General features: G+C 37.1%; 1 protein-coding gene across 12 annotated transcripts in view; it reads left to right on the forward strand.

Moving 5' to 3' along the window:
- CASK (calcium/calmodulin dependent serine protein kinase) overlaps nt 1-24,133 on the forward strand; it is a 227,935-nt gene that overhangs the window by 52,503 nt on the left and 151,299 nt on the right. For all 12 annotated transcript variants that reach the window (XM_080374290.1, XM_080374293.1, XM_080374285.1 and 9 more), the window contains exon 2: nt 6,540-6,652. In XM_080374290.1, coding sequence (XP_080230416.1) covers nt 6,540-6,652 — 113 coding nt within the window. The remainder of the gene's footprint in view (nt 1-6,539; nt 6,653-24,133) is intronic.

Below are 24,133 nucleotides of genomic sequence, written 5' to 3' on the forward strand. Positions count from 1 at the left end.
ATAGTGCACTGCATTGATATGACTATGCTTTTTCCACCATGTCTCCCCACTGTCACCCCCCATCAGGTATTTCTATGTTGAATAACCAGAGTTTAAGTTACTCTAGGTTTTTTGATAAGTGCTTTCCCTGAAGTTTTTGTTCTATGTATAAAAGCTTGCTTAAGCAATTGAAATAGAGGTAACAATTCCTTATAAATCATGTTTCATCCCTTAGCTAATATTTTTTAAATTCTTTAAATGCTGTTATTTAAAAAATATCTGCCATTTCCAAATCTTTGATCATAGTTTCACTGTTTTTAAATTACCTGTTTCAAAACCTACCACTTCATTCAGTAGCCTTTCTCCATTTATTTCATTATTTACAACTTAATTAGGAAAAAAAATTATATTGTTCTCAAATACTATGTAAGCACTATGTTCCAGTCTTTTCAAAGGTGTTTAAGTGATCATGTCTTATAAAAATGAGTTGTGAAGACAAAGGAAGACTTATGAGTTGTTGGGGTTTTTTCCTGCCTTACAACCACAGCTTTGGTACTCCGTATATTACTTTTTTTGTTGGTTAATATTAGAAAGTATGTATTTATATTGGGCTGATATCCAGTGAACTGCTATCTTGTGCTTTGTTCTTCGTATGTTTTATCTTAAAGCTGAGTTAAAACACAGACTTGATTTCAAAGATTTGAACTGTTGAAGCATACTTGTGATAGAAATCTTGCTGCTTGAAAATCTCAGTTCTGTGACTTGTACTGGGATAGCTAATTTTCTAAAGAAGTACCAAATCTTCAACTCAAATGTTCTTCTGTGCCACAGTCATAATAATGCAGTATTTTAAATTTTTCTTCGAGAATAAACCAAAAAGTGGCTACGCAACATTGCCAGTGGTGGCTTTTAAAGTGTGGATGCCCTCTAATCAAATGTGGTAGGTCACAGAGAGATTCAGTCACTGTTTTAAGCTCCAGCTTCATGTGCAAATGAGCTGGTATAGTGACTGGTTTCAGGTTTAATTAATCTTGGAAATGCTTAATTTTTGAAAGAGGTTCACTTCAATCAAAGGGATAATTAAAGAACAAGTATATATTATAAGTGACATGGATAAGTGAAGAGGAAAAAGAAATCTATCTCTTTAAAATGTGATTGCAATTTGCTTTCTTTCCAACAATTTTCATCAATTCAGATACAGGTTTTTTGGAAGTATTAAACACATTAGTACAAAATAGTGTTGTCTGCTGCTTAGGTAAGCAAATTCATAGCCTTTAAATGAAAAAAGAAACAATCTGGGTTTATTATGCCTTTTATGTGACTTCATCTGTATATATATTATATACATATATAGTATATATATATTTATAGTAACTTAGTGCAACAAACTGACATAACCCTTTTTAGGAAACATAGATCTTCCATTTTAAATGTTGAATAAAGGTAACTTTAAGACCTGTATTACATGTTTCAAGTTCTTAATAGTTAAGCCCTGTTAAGTAAGGAAAAGGAACCTAAGACCTTTTATTTCTAAATGGAAGCTCATGTTTAAAAGGAGTACTCTGGTCATCGGAAGAGATGTTGTTCACTGTTGTTGGATTTACTGACAAAATGTTCAACCTGTGGGTTTTGGGGGGATTTTTTGTAACTGATGAAAGTGATTTTGAGAGCCAAAGTGCATTGTTTTATATTAAATTTCTCAGAAACTTGTGACTCACTTGGGAGAGATGTTGAGCAAATTCATGGTGATCCAATACGTAAATAACTTAAAATCTCAAGTTTTGGGGTTCTGAAGCATAGCAGTGGTTCAGAAAGTGTCTTTGTAGCATCTGTTGGTAGGAACTCCTTTCCCACAGGGCAGCTGAATTCATTTAGGACGTAGGAAGGGAACAGGCTGTGGTTACTGGTTGCAAGGATTTGTGCTTGTTAGGAATCAACAGGCTATATCTTAATCACTGTCAGTTCTCATTCTTGCACACCAACATGAATTGGAGCAAAGGAGAAAGGAAGCAGAACAGATAGATAAACCAACAAGAATCTAGTATAAAAAAAAATAAAGTTTCTGGAATACTAGTTATGGTCTTTATCCTTGAAGTCCTAATGACATACACTATGTAAAATGATTTAAATTTGAAGGAGATGATAAAAAAGGCTTTGATGGCCTCAAATTTTTAGGATCTTAGTCTAATTCCAGTGTTGTACTCCTGAAGGAGAGTGTAATTAATAATTGATTTTCTTCAAGTTTGTGTCTAGCTGGTATAAAATTAACTGTTCTGTGCTAGACAATAGAGCTAATTACCAGAAAACAGTTTCACTAGGGTTAAGGTTACATCGGGACCTGCTGTGCTTTCTTGGAATTTTGGAATCATGGAAAGAACTGGCTGTGAGGCATCTTTTCAGTATTCATATCTGGTTTTGTATGGGCTACATGTAATCAATAACCTCCTTAATAATGTATTGTAATACTTTGATTTCCATCTGCAGTAGACAGCAAAAATCAGCATGCACCCCAAAGCCAGTTTAAGAAAACACATTCTGCTTTTTGGTATATATTGCAGGTGGGACTCAAAGTATTGCAGGTGTTGGAATGTGCTGCTGCCAATGTTGACAAAATATCAGTGAAGAAATCATCTGTCCTGATGGCTTGTGTGGTTTAATGATTCTCATACTTCGAGCTAGTGTAGTCTACTGTGTGCAAGCTAACTGCAGTGAAAGATTTTGTGTGCTTCCAGGGAAGCAGGAGGATGGGTCTGAAACCAAAGATTTGCGTATCTCGGCAGGTGTGTGTGTGTTAAAGGTAGCATAGAGAGAATGAAATATAAAAAACATTACATTATAATTTTAGTTTGTGTGACTTAAGTTGCATTAGACTTCATCTTTTAACTCAGTTCTTCTGTTTTAAAACAAGTTTAAAAACAAGTAGTCTGATCTATCTGTAGCAGTTTTGATGATTTCGGTCTGGCATTACGGTTGTTCCTTCCCCTGTCTGCATCACCTCTGCAATTTAGATCTGTATAATTTGAGCTGCAGGGTTAGTAAAATGAGCTATAGAAATTGTCATTTCATGAGGATATGATATATGTTTCCCCAGTGGCAGACGCAACTGTTGAATAGCTCCTTGTCTCATTTCAGAGATGAAATACTGTAGTCCTTTTCCTGACTGACTGAGAAGAGTGTGATTTTAGTGCTGAGACTGAGGGTGTCCTGAAAGATATTTGTTACTGAACTTCCAAATAAGGTTTGAAACTACTGTGTTAGGAAACACGGATTTTTGTTTTCTGATTCAAATTAGACAGTATCACTGTGGGCTGTTATCACTTTATTTGTAAAATTGCTGTGTGTCATTGCAGCTGTGTCAAAAAAAGATAACTGCAACTCTAATTTATTTAAAAGTTCCTTTCTGTGACTTCACATGTGGAAGTGATTGTAATTGATAAGTACACCTCTCATGAGTGTTTTACAATTATTTAAAATTGGAAAATTGAAGCCTTTATTTTGTGGCTGTTGTCATGGAAAACATTCATCCAATGTATTGTCGTAGGATATACTGTTTTGAGGTTGCCTGTGGCTTGAACATGAACGAGCTAGTTTTGAAAATGTTGGAAATCTGAGGCTTGTAAATAGTTGAATCTTCAGGTTATGCTTAAATTTTTTTTATTTCTATATGAAAATCTAAATTGGTGTATTTTTTTTAATAGAATGAGTTAACTGTGTACATCACAGAATTCTTTTCTTCTGTGCTTTACAGCACCTTTGATTTACTTGGGAGTCTTTGGCATTCCTTATTTTAAGTAGAGAAGGCTCTGTTAAAAGCATAGCTAAGTTTCAGTATGGCCATAAAGGTTTAGGCTGTATGGATGTCCCTTTTACCCTCTGTTACAGAACGGAATAACATGCTTAATTTTTTTTGCCAGACTTATATATGCAGGAAGCAAATTGCTCGAGTCAGGGTTCCAAAAATTTAGTATGTAATGAGAAGAAAAAATGTCAGGGTTACAAGAGAGAAAGGTAGGGGTGACCACAATTCTGATCCCTCTTGAAGCTGCAGTTTGTATGCTCCTTTCTGATTTATGATTCCTCCAGCTACTTCTCCTTGTTTGCTTCAAGTACATACCCATATTCAGGTGGCTGGGAAGCTCTCCAGCCCAGACTTGAGGAAGCTTAGTCAACAGTGAGAAATATTTATATTCATAGAGTTTATGTGAATGAGCAGAAATTGGGCATCTACCTATAAGTAAGGATATGGTCGTGTCAGGCATCTCTGTGCTCTAGTGATCTACCATTTGGTTTCAGATTATGTTAAAAGCATTATTTAATGTCTCCAGAAAGGCTTTGTGTGCGGAAAAAACAATGATAATGAAAAGAAAAAGGATCATTTTAATGAAACACATGCAGTTTCTAGTATAGAATCTGTGGCAGTTGTGAATGAAAATGAGTATTGCTAACGTTATTACAAAGCTGTGGGTTAGGTTTTGAAATGCTTTTAAATTACCATATTTTAAATGTGTTTATACCATTTTAAAGCAATTTTACTTTGACTGATGCTAGAAGAGTAAGCAGAGACTTGGGATAAGAAGGTGAAGCTGATCTATATAAAATGGGACTTCTTATTAAAAAGATTACTTTCTGAAATGTGGGGGGAGGATTCCAAGTCAGCTGTCATCCTTCTGATGGCAAATGAAGTCAGTTGAGCCTTTTGCATTTATAGATTTAAGTGCATTTCTATGTATTAGAGTGTTAATTGATCATCTTTTTAAAAATACCTGTGGTAACTTGATAAAAGACCAGATACTGAATAATAGTGGGGTGTGGATTCAGAGGGGAAAATAACCATCAGTATGAGGGGTTTAACTGTATGTTAGGAGAAAGAGGAAAAAAGCCCATGCATTTTCTTGTGTAGTTAGTTCTGTTTAAGCACATGAGCATAATACACAGGTATATAGTTGTGTTAATGAATACTTTTCTTGTTTGTAAATGTTTAGATTGTGATTTGTTGACTGGTTTTGGTATTCATGTTCTGTGCCAGAAATTATCCTATTTCAAGAAATCTTTAAGTATGTATGTGTCAGAACAAAAATTCCAGTTTAGTTATGGGTGTACAGGTTTGGTAGTGTGATGAAATACATACTTTGAATCATCTGGTATGTAGAATACCAAAAGCCAGTTAGAAAGCTTTGTAAGTGCCCTTACAGGGACATTTCTCCTTTTTCAGGGAATCTTTTGAGAATTGTGTTGCTTTGCAATCTCATTGCTCAGAAATCTGTAAACTAACTTCCAGTTCTCTGCTTGAATGGAAAAAATTGTCTTTTAAGCTCTAAGCATTTTTTTTCACTCAGCAGGTGAATGTTCACTCAGTAGACGAACTTCTAAACAAAGGCTCTTTCTGTTCTCAAATTTTCCCTTATGTCTTTTTGACAAGACTTTAGAATGGATTTCTTTAGAGCTATCACAGAATCATGAAATGGTTTGGATTGGAAGGGACCTTAAAGACGATCTAGTTCCAACTATCATGTCAGTTGTTAAATAAGTAGCAATAAAAAAAGGATTGATTTGCCACAACTGTTGCACTCATGAAAAAATCCTATTATGTTTTCATAACCTATTGATTTTTTATGTTTGAAAGCTTGACCTACCATAATTATCTGATTGTATTGTTTGTTGTTAATATTGGATGGAAAATTCCATATTTTAAGTCAAGGCACCAAGAACTTAAATAGTCTACTAAAAGAAGCTTCCAAAAATGCATATTGGTGGTGAAGGTTTTTAAAAGTTTGCCATTGTTCTAACTCATATTTTGACAAATGTAATTTCAAAAATTATTGATATTCAAAAATATCAAAAAATAAGTAACTTTTTATTGGTTGAGTGCAATGCTAACATCTATCGGAACTACTTTTACTAAGTATTTTTTATCTGTAACTTTTGCGGGGGTTCTTTAAATGTCACAGATGAGGGAAAATTGGAAGTCTTTGGAATTTCAGATCATTGTAACGGAGGTTGTTCATAAGTAGTAATGTCAAATAAGCTCAAAATAAGGCTAGCTTGTGTAAAACAAACAAATAAAACTAAACAACATGACTCAACTATTCTGTTACGGTTATTGTTTTGAAGGAATATCCTTTTAGTTGTTTCAAATAGTAAGTTCTGAACTCTGGCTTAGGACTGAAAGCAAGAATGCGTTTCTCCCTCTTTTTTTTTTTTTTTTTCCCCTCCCCATTTGGATTATGCATGAAAATAAAGTCCAGTTAATATTTAATAATAATGTCGGTATATTACATAAGGTTTCAAAGAATATTGCCTTTCTAAAGTGGCAGGGTAAGAGAATATGTCTTTAATATAGGAAAACATGAAACTCATTTGGTGTTCTTTATACTAGTTTTTAGTTAAAATTACTAATCTTAACACTTAATGGGCAGCAAGCATGAGAGGTATAAGCTTCTGTATAAATACTACACTTGAATCGTGGAATCTAAACTTTGTTAATAAGTAATGGAATTGTAGCTCAGCACATAAAAGGGAACGGATTATTTATTGCTGTTTTCTGTGTGTGTGTGTTTCAGGGGTCCATTCAGTGTTGTGCGGCGATGTATCAACAGGGAAACAGGGCAACAGTTTGCTGTAAAGATTGTCGATGTAGCAAAATTCACTTCAAGTCCTGGATTAAGCACAGAAGGTAAGAATCAAAAATTAAGCAAATTCTAAATGAACACGGGTTTTGGTTTCTCAACCTTTTCTGTTTGCTTGCTTTGTAAGATCCTTTCTGGTTTACATTTTGTGGAAGTTTTAAAGGTCTTATATCTCAAATTTAACTTACTGCATACATTTCTAATCTTTAGTAATTACTATGGCTCTTCCACTGTGATAATAAATATTAGAAGGAATAGCAGGTCTATACAAACTGTTAACCATTGCTATTTCTGTTAGGATTTTTTTTTAAAAAGAATGAATTTCTTAAAAAATCTAATTCTGAATCCAAAAGCATACAAAGGAATTAAAGTAAGAACACATCAGTTTTGGTTTTAGTAGTCTAGATTTAGCAGGTAATTTGCTATAAAATAGGTGAAAAGTTGTGATATAGATTTGTGAAATTTTATACAATACTATACATTTTTAATATAGTCAGGATTTTAAAACAACGCTGCAGAATTGTTACAGTGTAAACAAAATGCTGTAATTCTTAACATTTCCTATTTTAGGGTAAAACAATACATCTTTTCCAAGTTGAGTATGCAACTTGAGTGCATAAAATGCTCCTTTTACACTATATGAAAAAGAGCATGGTAACTGAATGATAATCACTGTGTATTTCATGTCCAGTATATTTTTACTGGACATCATATTCTTTTGTAAAGTAATGGTTTTTTGGGGACTCTGCTTGTACCATCTAAGTCCTCATAAACCCAAGTTCAGCAGCAAAAAAGGGTTAGTGACTTTTTGTAGTAATTATAACAAACAGAATCTTAAGCCTTAATGATGGCTAGTTTGATTTACAAGGTAAATCACACATCTTGCTTTGGACTTTACCAAGGATTTCCATTTACATTTCCATTGCTAGTTTCTTTTTTCTAGCCCTCCAGCAAAATATAAGCTGTGTTTTCCAAAATACACAGCTTGTATACAGCTGCATTGTGGTTTTTGCAGGTTATTTATTAAAATATTTATTAAAAACCATTGCATTTTGAGCTAGTGTATTTTCACTAAAATTATTTGATATCTTTTAAAGGAGGTTCTGTCTGTATTCTAGTCTTTTCTGGTTAAGCTCATCTTAACTGCTGATGGTAGGAGACATTTCTACCTTTAGTGGAGTATTGCTTTCCTCGCTTCATGACAATAAAATTCAATCTTTTGGGGCCATGAAGGAATTACGGAAAGGGAGAAATAGCAGGCAAAAGGGTAGGGACTCATCAGGAGGAAAGGGGGACCCAACAGTGTAATAGATTCACTGGAAAAATGAAGGATAGCTGTTGATAGTTTGTATTTTCTGCTTGGGTCTAAAGAAAACGCTTGGGACTAGACTAAGAAATTTTTGGGTTTTGATCCCACTTGTATTATATTGATATAGTTACAATTCAAGCCAGCAGGTCATTGAGTTAACAGACCATAAACACTTCATGGTTTAGTGGTTGGTTTATTTTGTTTTGGGTTTTTTTGGTTGTGGATTGTTGTTGGGATGTTTTTGTTTGGTTTGGGTTTTTTTTAAGATTTTGAATTGTTATGCATTAGCTTTGTAATATTAAGACACATAAATGTGTAAGTGAATGTGGAGCAAGTCCTTAACTCTACATAAGAATCTGAACCTGTTTTTCACAAACTCTTTCCATCTTGTGTACTCTTTATTTTGTTTTTCTCAGTGCTTTGTGTGTGTGTGTGTACCTCTTCTCTATCCAGGTTATAGGTTTATTTTGTTAAAAGATTTTATTTTTCTTAAATTTTTTAACATGTGTTTGGCTCATATCTGATACAGAATTCCTTAAACACATTGGTGGGGGGCCGCGATGATGGTACTTGCAGGAAATAAATAGGTGTTTTACCTGGGAGGTAGCTGTATTTGTAAATTGTGTTAAAGTGTAAACTGGAGTTGGAATGGTGAGGTTAATCCTTAGGAATGTTCTTTATCTCAAAGTTTTGCCCTATCTTTGTACAACTTTCCACCTCCAGTCTTTCTTGGAGGCACAGGAGTGGGAGAACAGGATGTTCTGCTTGTGAGGGAGCTGATGACAATTCCTTTCATTAATTTCACATACATGTAAAGTGCTGAAAAGTAAAGGGCCCAGTATGCCTCCACACTATGAAATCTAAAAAGTCTCGGATTTTGAGTGCTTTTGCATACGTACCCATGTGGCATGACAGGTGTTTATGGGTAAGAACTTCATCTTTATATATTTGTCAGCAGTGTACTCTCGTGGCAAAGGCAGCCAACTGCATATCAGACTGCTGCAGGAGTGTAGCCAGCAAATCAAAGGAAGTGATTGTTTTCTCTGTTCATCCCTTGTGACACCACATCTGGAGCACTTTGTGCAGTCTTGGTTTCCCCAGTACAAGAAAAACAACGATATACTGGCATGAATCCAGCAGTGATGGAGAGGACTGGATTTGCCTAGCTTTAGAAAGAGAAGCTAAGGTGAGATTTAGTGCCGTCTTAACTACCTAATAGAAAGGTATAGAGCAGATGGAGCCAAACTCTTCATATAGGTGCACGGTGAAAAGGCAAGCAGCCATGCAAGCAAGTTGCAACGTGGAAAATTCCAATTAGAGACAAGAAAGTAAAATTCATCCTGTGAATGGTGAAACTCTGGTAGAGGTTGTGCAGAGACTGTGGAGAGCACCCTTGGAGATGCTCAGAACTGGGCTGCACGAGGCCCTGGGCTTCCTGATCTGCTTCGACCTGCTTTGGGGAAGAGTTCGGACTAGATGGCCTCCAAAAGTTCTTCCCAACCTACGTGATTCTGTGATTCTGTGGTATTGTTAGCAACAGTCTACATGTAATCTGTGGGGCTATATAGTTTTAATACCATTTAGGGAGAAAATTTGGGTTTAACAGTACTGTGATAAAAAAAGAGTTAAATTAAAACTAGGTTTGATACAATGTTTCAATTTAAAAAAGTTAATGTAAAACTGGTTTTGATACAGTGTTTTAATTTAAACCTGGTTCTAATACAGTGTTGCAATTTTTTTTAACTTATGAAAGGTGAGACATGAAATATGTTATAAAAAGACTGTTTACTAGTCTACAGAATTCATTTAAAAAATAAACTGATTTCTTACAGTAATGGTATCAGCCTTACCACAGTAACAAAAGCAATCAAACTTGAAAAATTGATACTTCTCTAGGCTAATGCATGTTTATTAATTGGTACTGTAGTGAGCATTTGTGGTCTATGGTAGAGAAGTCACTAGCTTGCAAGGCAAACTTTTATCTAGGATAGTGTTCATTCCACAAGGCTGCTCAGTACATGTACCGTGTATAGATGTGGACTTCTCAAGTGATTTTTATGTATGTGTGCATCTCTGCAGTGGTTTGATAATAGGAAAAAAAAAATAATGCTATGTTACGATGCCTGACAGCTAACAAATCTAATTTAGGCTAGGTTCTATTGGATTTAAGTATTAGCATTCACGGTCTTGCATACTGTGTCATCAATCTCTATGGTGTTGTAATTCAACCATATTAATGAAGTATATTGACACCTTGTCACTGTTCAAGTGGCCACGTGATCTACTGGATTAATGCTGGCTATTTTACATGATGACAGATTCTACTACAGTTCACTATGCTTTCATGCTGCTGGGATACCAAAAATTAAAAATATACATAAGAAAATGCAGAGCTTGAATATTTGTAGATACAAAAGAGACTGTTTTGTACAGTTCAGTTCAGAGTACTTGATGCTCACAGAAGCTACTTTACTCATTAAAGTCTAATAAATTTATTTACACTGATACTTTTATTTCAAAATACAGCTCTTAGTTGCTATACTTAGAACTTTTGGGATGGAAAAGTATAAAAAGCATGTTCCTTATTTCTGAATTTGTTACAGTTCACACCATAGTTACCTTTTACTGTCCATTTCTTCTGCAGCTCTCTTCACATCCCATGCATTGTCTTTGTCGTTATTTTTCTCTTTGTGGCTTACATATCTTGCTTTTACGTAGCAGTTCTAACACCAAATATCTTTAAATGCAAACACTATTTCTTAGGAAGAGAATGGTGATCTGTTCTTTACTACTTAGTACAAGCCAGTATACCTTATTTGTCTACCTTTTGTTAGCGTCAGATTGCTTTCTTATAACATGCCGAGTGTTTTTCAAAGCAATTTAAAGGACAGTGCCCTGTGCTTACAGTGCATGTCTCTTTGAAGCTGTTTTTCAAGATCTAATTCATTATATATTAGATTCAGTTATCTGAATTCATTCTGATAGAAATGTCCTCACAAAGAAAGTGATTATCATTACTCCCACAACCTTTTAACGGGCTAGACCTTATTAGGTTGGTATATGCGTCTGTACAGGTTTGTGTGCATGCAAGCCACTCTGAAGCTGAATAGATGAACTGATAAAGATTCTCACGTTTCCTTTAGAACCCAAACTGGTTCCACTGCAAGCAAGCTGTGAATGCAGTCTGCAAAAAGTTTTGGCTGTGGCAAAGAGCGAACTTACAGCCAAGAAAGAAGTGTTTTGAATATAGTTCTTGGATTACTTCTAGCACTGAGAGGGGCAAGATAGTTGAATCAGAGTGGTCACTGCTATGGATCATCCATTTTAGCTAGAGAATTCCCGTATTATTTCATTGAGGGGGGGAAGAATTGGAAAGTTGGCATCATTTTGGTTTTGTTTCTACAAAGGGCCCACCAGTCTTTTCCCTGACATATTCTCATGTTGTGAGTGATTCCTTGCTCTTGTTCTTATTTGTGGGGTTGGGGTTTGTTTGTTTTTTGTTTAGACTTGCATTTTTAAAATCACTTTGTGAGTGCAGTTCGTTTGAAAGGCTTTAATTCTGAGTAAAGATATATGGCAGAGTACCTTCAGCTTGGTATTGGAAGGCTGTGGTGAAAAAATTATTTTTTGCAAAAGTGTCTGTGAGTAAGATTCTGTACCTCCCTCCCTGGTTTTTTTCAAGGGTTTAAGCAAAAAATGCAGTGTCAGTGTTGAGCTCAAGTCGTTGAGTAAAAGGTATTACAAACCTGTATTTTATCAAATTTTATGATACTGTACCATATGCAGACTGGATTTGAAGAAAGGGCGACTGGTTCTTTGCCTTTGATTTGGAAGTACCAACTTACCTGGAATTTCTAGTAGTTGTCAGTTCTGTCCCATATTTCACAGATCAAGGAAATTTACTTCCTTGTGTGACATTATTGGGCCCACACCTGAGCTATTGTGTCCAGTTTGGAGCTTCACAATTAAAGGTATGCTAAAGAACTGGAAAGGTCCCAGCAAAGGATTATCAAGACAGTCAGGACCCTACAGGACATGATGGGCTAACAGAGGTTGAGGGAGCTGGGTTTGTTTAGCCTGATGCAGAGGAGGCTAAGACGGTGATGTAACAGTAGTCTACAACTACTTGAAGGGTTACAAAACCAGCAAAGCCAAGCTGTCTTTAACAGTGACAGCTATTACAACAAAGAGTAATGGCAAGAAATGGTTGCTTAGAAGGTTCAGGTTGAACATGAGGAAAAAATTTTCTACTGGGAGGATAGTACAGCAGGTATAAGTAGCCCAGAGAGGTTATAGGACCTCTGTCCCTGGATGAAGGCACAGCTGTCATGATCAATGTTAGCAGTTACTTCACTTTGAGTTGGGGTCAGATCGGATAACCATCAGAGGTTATTTCCCACCAGCATTTCTGTGTGTTTCTGAAAATATGAGGAAGGCATCATTATAGATTTTCTTTCATTGAAGGCAGAAAATACAAGGACATTTCAGAGAATGAAAAGCTGCATGAGCTTGACTTTGCTTTTTCTTTTATTATTATTTTAGCCTTCAGAGAAATCTTAAAGTATTTAGCGATAGTAGTGTTGCAGATAGAGCTCTGTTACACCGGAGCTCTCTTGAAAATTTGTTGAGTGTGTACATCTCAGCACTGAAGAGTTTGAGGTGTCTGTTTATAGCCTGCAAAAGTCACATGGTATTAATAACATCTCTGTTAAAAAGAAAATGCACAAATGTGGAATTTTGAAGCAAAGGTATTTAAAATGTTGGTAGCTGCCTGTCATGGAGTTTATGTTCCTGGTCTTCTAAATGCCACTGTAGTTTCTGTGTATGCTGTACAAATGATAAAGCAGGTCAGTGTAATATTGCCATGTAGCTATGGTAATACAAAATCAAGTATAAAAAAACACTTTCTAGGAAAATTACGTTTCAAAAAAAAGTGTGTGTGTGTCAAGGTCATGATGATGAAAGGGACCTCTGCTAGAGTTTCTGCCTAGCAACAGGGCTTGAAGACTGATGCTTTAAACAACTTTTGAAGTTTGCTGTTTCAAGAGTCTCTCTGACTGTGGAATGTGTATTTCCTAACTTAGTTGTACTTTTTTCACACTGGGTAGAACTGTGCCTGTTTTGGTACAGAAAATATTACCTTAGCCTTTTTGAGGGGTTAGCTTGGTTTAACTTACTGAAGGATTTGAGTTCTCTTCTTTTCATTTTCTGGAGAAGCCATAGGCTGGTTTGTTTACAAATTCAGTTCGACTGATTTGTACCTATAAATTTCATAAATGTGTAACTTTTATAGTTCTGCTATAACTTTCACAAACAAGGTGTCATTAGAATGAAATACTTCTGTGTAAAAAGACAACAGAAGAGATATCTGTAAGTGTTATAAGCATGTTAACAACACAATAGATACAGTGAATCACAGAAATGTGTGAAAACATAACAAGGATTTATTTTTAGGACTTTTTTTTTTCTTGCTACTGGACATGAGTTTACTGCAGAAATGGTGCATGTGTATTTTGGTTGGAAATACAGAATTCAGGCTTGGACAACACTTGACATAATACAATTGGTTTTTTAAAGTGTAAAATACAATGTTGTATATTAGGGGACCTTTTTGGTGCTGTTTCTAGCATGTGCCCAGAGACAGACTTCAGGAGTGGGATACTAAGTCTCACTGGTCAAATTATTGTTTTGACCCCTTCTGGAGTCCTACATGAGAATTTGATTGGTCCAGGGAAGCAAATATGAAGTTCTATAAAGAAATACAGCCTTTCATCCAGATCATAAGTCAAGAGTAATAAAGAGCAGCTATATGGAATCATATTATTTCAAGAACATGGAATTTCTTGAAATTTGATGCAAGCATATTCACAGCAGTGTTGATGTAATGCTTTCCCTTTCCATCTTCAGAAAGGAAAGCATAGCTTGTGAATTTATTACACCCACATTAAAGCATGTAAGAATATTTACCAATTTTTTTATGAACTGTTGCTTAAACAAAAGGAAAATAGTTACGTTTTTATGCATTGCAAGCAATTGGCTCTTTATTCCTCCTAATCAGTCTGCCAAACAAGGAGAGCTTTGTTTGCTGTGTGACTTCATTCCCTTGCCTTTAATATGTATCTGTTTTTATTAGATTTACTGTAGTGCTGAACGTACAATAGCTTAGCAGGAGCGCACCTCTTCCCTCCGCTTTTTTTAATCTTTACACTCGGCTACACATTTGTTCATCTGTGCTTAGTTTTATTGTAGAGCAAATATCGTAAAAATGACTGTTACATTTAGTGGCTGAAGCCACCGCGGACTAGTTGCACATTGCCAGATTAGGTAGGTCTTTACATAACGTTATTGTGAAACTGATTTTGAGAATGGTATCATGCAGCTAAGCAACAAGAGTAGTCAACACATTTCCCAATTTTATAAGTATAAATGGTACCCTTTATAAGTTTCAAAGTGCAACAATATGAAGTGTATTTGACTGTCATTTTGATAATTATTCATTCTAAGAATAACATATTAGAGTATTAATTTAAAACCTCTGTATCTTGAAATTCTTAGAACACATCAAATAATAATATAATTATGTAATTAGAACTAACCACTATTTATACAGCAGATAATATACAATTTAACTGTTAATTTTGTTATATAACTGACTAGGCAGTTGACCTGGATTTTTGAAAATGTAATTGTAATTGATTGAAACATGCTTCCGAAGTAACACTGCTCTAATCTTTTATCTCACTTTACATCCCACTTCCATATATGTGGAAGAAGAAAATACGTTCACATAAGTGAAAGAAAATGAGACATATGCAAATGAATCTTGTTATCAAAACGTTTTTAAACTTCCTGTCATTTAAGTCAGTGAATGTGTTTCTCACAAGTTAATTCCTCTTTGTACATATAAAATAGGGCTTAGTGAACATTTTGTTAAAATTTTTACTGAAATAACTAGTATCACTAAATAGGTGAATCTTGTTCAATAATACATAATATCAAACCATTTTTCTGAAGAAATTGCATAATTTATGTACATCTTAGTCATCTCAAGTCATAAAGTATATTTACTACTTGATAAAAACTTCTGTGCAGACTTGTACTTATACATCACTTCTGCTTAATCTGGACACAAACTGGTTGGTCCTTTAAATCTGTTGTTTGAATGCCATCTGTACGTGGGAGCTCACAACTATTTAGAATTTTCTTCTAATAAGTTTCACTGAAAATTAAACTTGAAAATATTTTAAATTCTTAATAATTTTTTTTAATTTAGGAAAAACATTTTCAGATGGTACTTGTGGTTCAACATAAATCACAGAACCAGGGAAGTGAGCTGCAGTTGATACTATTTATTCCAAGCAGAGTAGAAAAATGGTGCCTGCCAGGTAATTGGGGTATTCTGTGGTATGCTGAATACCTTACAAAAGACTTGGAAATAACTGTCCTAGATTTGTTTTGTGTGTTTTGGTGGTGGGATTTTTCTGGGGGGGTGAGTGGGCTGGTGGTGTGTGTGTGAGGTCTTCTTTCTGATGGTAAGCCTGTCATTGAAGTGTCTATCCCAGTCATCTACAGTTGCATTCTCAGTCAGTTGCTCTGAACCTGATACTGCTTTCCAAACCACATCTCCCAGACTTTAACAAGAGAGACTTTAGTTGAGCAGGGTTAAAAAAAGCCTTCTATTCTAATCCTCTCTCAGCCCAGAGAAACAAAGGAAATAAAATATCACAGACACAATTCACTATTATTCAAAAACAGGCTTTAAAATCTCGTACTATTTCAATCTTGTCTGTCCCTGTACTAAGTATTTAGTTGCATGCATATGGTAGTTTAACAGTATGATGACTTCTGTACTTGTGTTTGGTAGTTAAATATGTGAAGTATTCAGTAAAGGAGGTGTCTTAAGAACTCTCTGCTTTGTCTCAATCAGAGGCCTGAAGCACCCTAAGAGGATAATGTACTGTTAAAGTGTTCATTGCCTCTAAGTGTATTTACACAGATGTGAGTCCATTCCATCAGGGCCCAAAAGTGCTGATGGAGCTGAGATACCGTTAGGAGGCCAGCTGGATAATCTTTGAGTGATCGTGGTGATTGGGAGAGATACATAAGGGCTGAAGGAGAGCAAATGTCACTCTGATCTTCAAGAAGGGCAAGAAGAAGGACCCAGGGAACTGCAGGTCAGTCAGCTTCACCTTCATACCGAGGAAGGAGGTGGAGCAACTAATCCTGGAAACCATTTCCAGGTACATAAAGGACAGCAAAGTCATCAGGAGTAGTGAGCATGGATTCACCAAGGGGAAGTCACGGTTGACCAACTTGAGAAACTTCCAGGATGAAACAACTGGCCTGGTAGATGGAAGGGCAAGGGATATTGTCTGTCTAGACTTAGGAAGGGCTTTGATGCTGTATCTCATAAGATTCTTACAGAGAAGATGAAGGAGTATGGGATGGACGAGTACAAAATGATGTGGATTGAAAACTAGTTGAACAGCTGGACCCAGAGGGTGCTTTCATCAGTGGCACAGAGTCTAGTTGGAGGCCAGAAGCTCTTGGTGTACCGCAGGGGTCAGTACTGGGTCCGGTCCTCTTCAGCATCTTCATTAATGGTCTGGGCCATGGGGCAGAGTGTACCCTCAGCAAGTTTGCTGATGACACCAACCTGGGAAGAGCAGCTGATGCGCCAGAGGGTCGTGCTGCCATCCACAGGGACCTCATCAGGCTGGGGCCATGGGCTGACAGGAACCTCATGCAGTTCAACAAGGGGAAGCGTGCAAAGTCCTGCGGGTGGTGAGGAGCAACTGCTTGTACCAGTACCTGGTGGGGGCCATGTGGGTGGACAGCATTTTTGCAGAAAAGGCCCTGTGGTGGTCCTGGTGGGACACCAAGTTGAACACGAGGCAGCAATGTGCCCTTGCCACAAAGAAAGGCTAAACGGTACCCTGGGCTGCCTTAGGAGCAGCGTTACCAGAAGGTTGAGGGAGGTGATCCTTCCACTCTACTCAGCCCTGGTGAGGCCACACTTGAAGTGCTGGGTCCAGTTCTGGGCTCCCCGGTACAAGAGAGACATGGATGTAGTGGAGAGGGTCCAGCAAAGGGCTGCCACTAAGATGATGAAGGGACTGGAGCATCAAGAGGGCTGGGACTGTTTAGCCCAGTGAAGGGAAGACTCAGGAGGAATCTCATGGATGTGTACAAATACCTGACGGAAGGGTGGGAAGAGGGTGGAGCCAGTCTCTTTCCAGTGGTGGCCAGTGAAAGCACCAGCAGCAGTGGCTACAAACCAAAACACAGGAGGCTCCATCTGAACATGAGGAAACACTTTTTCACACCCCCCACCCCCCACCCCGTGAGGGTGACCAAGCCCTGGCACAGGTTGCCCAGAGAGGTTGTGGGGTCTCCATCATTGAAGGTAATCAAAAGCTGCCTGGATGTGATCCTGGGCAACTGGCTCTAGGTGGCCCTGCTTGAGGAGGCGGTTGGACCAGATGAACTGCAGAGATTATGGAATCATAGTATTATTTAGGTTGGAAAAGACCCTTAAGATCATCAAGTCCACCTGTTAACCCAACACTCTCAAGTCCACCACTAAACCATGTTCCTAAGCACCACATCTACACATATTTTAAGTATCTCCAGGGATGGTGACTTGACTGCTTCCCTGAGCAGCCTGTTCCAGTGCTTGACAATGCTTTTGGTGAAGAAAATTTTTCCTAAGGACCCTTCCAACTTCAACCATTCTTGATTCTACAAAGACATCTTCGTGACTGCTTTGATGGGTGGGTGGCTCTCCCGTGATGGGCCTGGGAGCAGCTGAGCAAGGTATTATTTGGGCTCCCCCCTGCCCAACATGCCGTTGTCTCTCTGTGCTTTGTGGGTGTGCAGATGAGGTTTTATCACATAACATTTTTCTTTTCTGAAACCCTAGGTTAATTATAGCTGCCTTCTTGCTGAAGAAAGCAAACTGAGGAGTTTGAGAAAGGCAAGTTTGTTTAAAAATAAATCTAGGTTGGAGGAGGAAGCAAGGATATTCCTGCTTTGGTGTTCCTTAAGTAGTTAGCAATGCCTGGAGCTTTTACCAGTACAATAAACCAAATGACAAGGTGTGTTTCTTCAGCCTTTTTGCAAGGCAAATTCATAATTAAATTTATGCAAAGAAATCTGGAAATATGCTTTTTAAAAGATTTATTTTGAGAATGCTCTCAAGTCTTCATTCTTAAACATTGGCTTTAATCTCTGCAAAGTGCATGAGGTATGTCCAACTTCTGTTCTGAAAAATGAAACCGCTTCCAAAACACTTCTTTTTACGCAGTCTGTACTCATCTAATGAATCATAATTTTTGCCAATAGTCCAGAAATAGGCTTCTCACTGTGCTTGCCATAATTCAGGCTGGTTACAAACATAGGGAAGATAATAAGCATCAGCTGTATTTTCAAATATTTTCTGTTTAGATGCGAGCATGTATTCTGTTCTGGTTTGTGCAATCAACAAAACTCAAGATTAATTGCAGCTGAGCTGCAATTTCTGTTAATTCATTGATCCAGAGAGAACCTTCTTTGACTCCTAAATGCTGGGTTTTGTTGTTTTCTGAATCTATAAATATATGTCACTGTGGTATGGTAAATAATGATCCTTGGGCAATATCAGTCATGGAGCGATACTTGCTTTTCATGTTAGAATGCCAAACCTGTATTCTGCCATAGCAGTAAGACATTGGTAAAAATTCAGTCTTTGGGTTGTATGATTTTTGCTTGGGATAGTTTACATCCTGTGAAAATCTTGTCTAAAGTCTTTCTTTTTCCAAAAGAAAGATTTCATGGTTTGTGATCCATAGATTGATATACTGTTTTACTCTCCTAAGTTTTCTGCCACGTTAGATGTGAGATCATGAATTCAGGTAGTCTTCCTGCAAGTCAGCTACAAACTTGAAGCTTTTCTGCATGTACTGATATTTTTACTGGCTTATAGATGAACACAGTTTGGAGCTATAGGCAATGGAAATTTGCAAGAGTAAAGATGCATTAGCAAACCATGGTGGACCCCCTAAAAAATGGGATGAGAGATAGCTTTTTAAAAGGAGACATATTTTAAATATGTAATATATACATGAGTGTCTGTATATTCATAATAATATCCATATATGTAAGGAGTAAAAAACTCTCTATCAGATACTGTCTTTCATAGTTCAAAACTTAAAGTACTTGTTCATAAATCAGTAAAAAGACAGGGGATAAACAAAATGCATACCTTAAATCAAAATGTTCTTTGATCTTGACTGCTTCATCATCAGTTGCTTAAGAAAATACAGAATTGCTACCTAATGTTGGATAGCAACTGCTGTAAGTTGCATTAATCTTTGTACGTAGAAACTCTTATCATTTTCAGTTTGCTGCATATGCACTGGTGATTATAAGAACAGTTTACTAATATCAAAACACATAGCATAATCCTCCTACTGCCTTAACTGGACTTCACACTGAAAAATTAAGTGGAAGAAAATGTTAAAGATCAGTGACAAACTGTCACAGTCGGTGCTGCAATTGTAGAAACTGAACACTGATCTTCATGGAAATTTTCATTCTAACATCTGCATCAGCAAATATTTATGACTAATAAATGAAGTATGTAGAAGCTGAGAGATCTCCATATGTCATTACGTGGGAGAATGGAAATTGTTTGAGGAGAAGAAAGTATGGGGTTCAGGAAGTTGTCAGTATGTCGGTTGCTTGTGAGTATTAAATTCTTTAGGTTGTGTTAGCGCATATTAGCTTGTACAGATGCAAAGGTATCTGCCTTTCTTGAGAGCAAGTCAGTGGGTTTAGTCCAGTTGTGAACACTGCCAAACAGTGGCTGTGTTTTCTAGGATAAGAGTTGCTTCAGTAGAAAAAAAAATAAATATCTGGTAATCTCTGATTAAAGAAAATCTTTGCAGAAAAAAGGGAAAAAAATATTAAGAGAAACAAGTCTACCTAATATGAAGGCAGATGGAAATATTTGTTGTGTGGTTGCTTGAAAGCTGTCTTCTAGAACAGTTTAAAGACAAGATCTTGGAACATACAGAGTAGAAAAATGTAGATTTTTAGCTTCTTTAGTGAAGAGAGGCATCTTGATTTAAATAAATCAAGGGTCTGGAGTCCTGAGGAGACCTATGAACTTAATTCTATTTCTTAAAGACTTTCTACATTTTATCTGCTGTTCTAATTCTACCATGTCAAATACTGTGTCAGTTGTATTCCAGTATATTAATTATTTTAATAGAATGAAGTTAGGTGCAAACAATACGTGATTGTCTATACAGTTAGATTTAAGATAAAAATCCACTTTAAAAAAAAACTTGACTGAAAATACATTGTATGAATTTAATTTTATCTTTAACTTTAATACTGTGTTGAAGCTCCTCCTAATTGTACGTTTTAAAACTACTACACGTATAACCAGTAACTTTAAGAATTTGACTGAGACAGCTGTCATTCTTCCTGCTGCAGAATAATGGGATAGAAGATGTATGGGTTTAAAACCCTTTGATCACTTAACTACCTAGAAGGCAGAAGGATGAGAATATTGTATCTAACTAAGCACTGGAAGATACTTGCATTTTCTTAGGGTTATAGACTAGCAATTTTGGGTTTTTTTTCAAGTGCCAAAGGCTTTAGGAGATAAATCTGTTTTTAACAGCTCTTGTGTGTTACTGCAGTCTGAGCACTCTGAAACAGCGTTTATTGGCATGGCATTTTGCAGCTACAAGTCGTTTATTTTAATGAAGACACTTACCAGGGACACCTGGATAGACTACTCACACTGAATGTATTGTATGTATTTGATTTCCTAATATGAATCCAACCAAGAAATATATGCTGTGACAGTAAGTAAATTGGCAATGTAAATAAAAATACAGTGATCTATATAGTTGGTTTACCTAAAATCTGTGACAGAGATTTTTCTTGGAGGTTGTTTCTTAAGAATACTTCATATATGAGTAAGATTTATGGTGTGTTTCTTTTTTTTTTTTTTTTTTTTTGTGAAGATTGTTCTATGTATTTATTTTACCTAAAATATTCAGTGGTCAAATTCTTTCTTTTTTGAAGTTGCTGTAGAAGAAAAAGCCTGCATGCAAATGCAACTGGTGCTAAAAAGTAATGTTTTATTCTTTCAGAATGTCTTAGCATTTGTTAAGGCACTTAAATGAGGATTTATTTTTAATACTTCACAGAACTGAGAAATTACTTTAAAGATATATTCCAGGTTCCACAGAAAGTTACTAGCAGAGTCAGAAATACAATACCCAAGCTTCTTGATTACCCAGAAGTCTGACTAAAGTTAGGTTAAAAAATATATTGTTTTATCTACTGTGACAGAACTAGTTGTTGAAGGTTTCTTAAGATCTGTCACTTTTAACATTGCCAGTGATATAGCGATCTTTTTTAAAGATACGGTCTCTTTAAAGCTTACCTGTTTGAGGGGAAAACCAGGAAAGAAACTAGTATGCCCTGGAAATGTAGGATGTTAACATTTAGGATTATTAGGTGGCACTTAACCATCTGTGCAGTGTGTGGGGAGTCTCGCTGCTTTGCATCTCCCGCCCTTTCCCCCTCAGTAAGACTGGCTGAACTGATTTAACAGATCCTGGCTGCTGAAGGGGGAGCGAAGGCCCAGTTTCTTCAACCCAGGTTCCTCACTGTGCAGTCCTGTCACTTACTTGCATTGGCTTTGGTACTTTTTTGAACTTTGGAGTGATACATTTTAACCCAAGCGGGGGAAAAAAGTGAACAGAGGACTTGCACCCTAAGTCTCCTAGTCTTTACTTTCTTCTCACCTGGCCTGCTTCCTTTTTAAATGGACCTCATTTAGAAACCTGTTAGGGTTAAAGAAGAATTACCTTGTTAAGGGGAAAGTGTAAGCAAGCATAGGTTGAATTTATTCAGCTGGGAATTTTGATACTGTCTTTAGAGGAAAATATTTACGTATGTTGTGTGTTAGTTTAGAATCTGAAACAATAAACTGGTGTGGGATGCTTAGAAAATGGAGGGGAGGTTTGGCTCTTTGAGGGCTACCAGTGACTGACACATGAATGCAAGCTAGGGCTGGAGTAGGAACTGTAGGAGCACATCATGTAAATAGCTGTGGTTGCTACCTGGGTTCCTTCCTAAATAGCTCACAGGTATTGTTTGGTTTAAAAAAAAAAGCAAGCAAGCTACTTGGAGAAGGTGTATGCACGAGGTAACATTAACAACAGAGTGAGGGGGAAAAACTTCTAATCTTATCAAAGCTGCTGTCCTTATCTGTGTTCCTGTCCATGTGGTAGGACTGGTCAGCAACTAAGTACTAGTTCAGGATTTGAAGGTATGTGTTCCATTCTATAAATTTTCTGGACTACCAGGCTTCCCCCCACGCCCCCACCCCAGTTTCTTATTTTCGGTCACATCCTGTTTTGTTTGTGGGTATGGAGCTGTCCCTGTGATTAGCTTTTCTTAAGGGCACTGCCTGGTTTACTGAAGGTGTTCATTCGCTTGGGATTTGCTGGTTTCGTGTCATCATCCCCCTCCTCCCCCCATCACAGAAGAAGGGTTTACTAATTTGGAGGAATTTCAATCAATTTAATTAACTGTCAGTTAACAAGCTTTTAATTACTGGCTGCGGTATTGAGAGAAACACACAGGAGCTTAGGCAGAACACCGCAGCAGTGGCAGGCGGGGGATGGGGTCAGCTCATGCTGGTTCCTGCCTGGCCGCAGCCCCTCTGGAGCCCTACCTCAGCCCGGCCAGGGCTGCTGCTCTGCTCCCACCCCTGCTCTCTCCTCGTGCTTCAGCCCGCTCTTTGTTTCTTCTGGCTTCTCACACCTCCCACTCAGACCTCGTCGTTCCTTTTATTGTCTCTTGTAGGTTTTTTTGGTGTTTACTGCCCTGTTATTCACAGAGGTTTTGTGAAGTCCTCTGGTTCAGAGGTGCCACACGTGCACACACACAACCCCCACCACTCTTTTGTGAATTTGCTCTTTTTCTTGTTTTGGCCTTTGCCAGTCTGTCTTTTTCACTACCCTGTTTGAAGACTTGGCCGTTTGCTGTTGTCGGTAATGTTGGGGTAAATTGATTACAGGCGAAATACAGCTGGAGTTCAGTGCAGCGTACTGTTTTGTTCCTTGCTTATCCCTTTGTGTGTTACAACATAAAAGAAACCTCTACCCTGGTTCTGTTGTATTTAATACGTTCCCCTATAGAGTATAGTTTGTAACAACTTTTGAGGAATTACGGGCTGTATTTGCCAAGAGTTGAAGCTATTCACAGCTTCAGGGCATGGTAATCTTGAGTTACAGATGCTGGCCTGAGGACTGAGGGCACATGTGCCAAGATATGCAACAATCTTCGGAGAAAAAAAAAATTAATATCTGTACTGGTTTTGTTTTATAAAAATAATTTATATTTGGAAACCTTTTTCTTTTTAGGTCTTCCATATAGTACCAACTACTGTAAAAAATTGGTTTCTTCAGTGATATAAAAACTGATGGGGAGAGACAGTCTTTTTATGAAATTGGGTATCTTCTAGGCTAGTATTTAGAAATGTTATGTTGTAGAGCTTTAGAGCTGGTCATGCTGTGGTAACAGTTTTTTTGCTGCTAGGAAGGCAGGTTCATATCCTGAATCAAATCTGTAATCCTCATGTGACATTGCAGCAACTTGATTTCCCCTTGGTCTCAGCACTGTTCTTCACTATCACCTTTGCCTCTTGCAACCTGAGTGCTGTATTTGCCCAAGAGAAGTAGCTCCTCTGAAGAGTCTCATGTCAGATGAAGAGGATTCTGCTACCCTTTTTTTTTTTTTTTTTTCTGAAATTGTGATTACTCTGCCTAGTAACAAGCCTGGACCTGCGGTTCCTGTATGTGCTTTGTTTTCACAGTTTGTTGGCTGTATTCTTGATCCACTGGCCAAAAAAATTAATACAATATTAATACAATTGGTCTAGTTCTGAGGTTACTTGTAGCGAGTAGAAACTGCTAAACTTGAGGGTACTGGCTTTACTGAGATAATGCCGATTTCAGGATTTGCTTCATCTGTCTTAGAAGATTTGTCCTTCTTCTGTATCAATTAGTATGGAATTCCCATGGACACCCCACATTAGTCACACATACACTTTGTAGATGCTGAGTGGCAGTTGTGTATAGTTTTGGTTTGCCCTTCCTGTTATTAATGAGGATCTTTCTTACAGGGAAGGTAAGAGGTCCTTACTGTG

This window comes from Falco punctatus (genome assembly GCF_963210335.1).
Source record: "Falco punctatus genome assembly, chromosome: 2".
Taxonomy (NCBI): Eukaryota; Metazoa; Chordata; class Aves; order Falconiformes; family Falconidae; genus Falco; species Falco punctatus.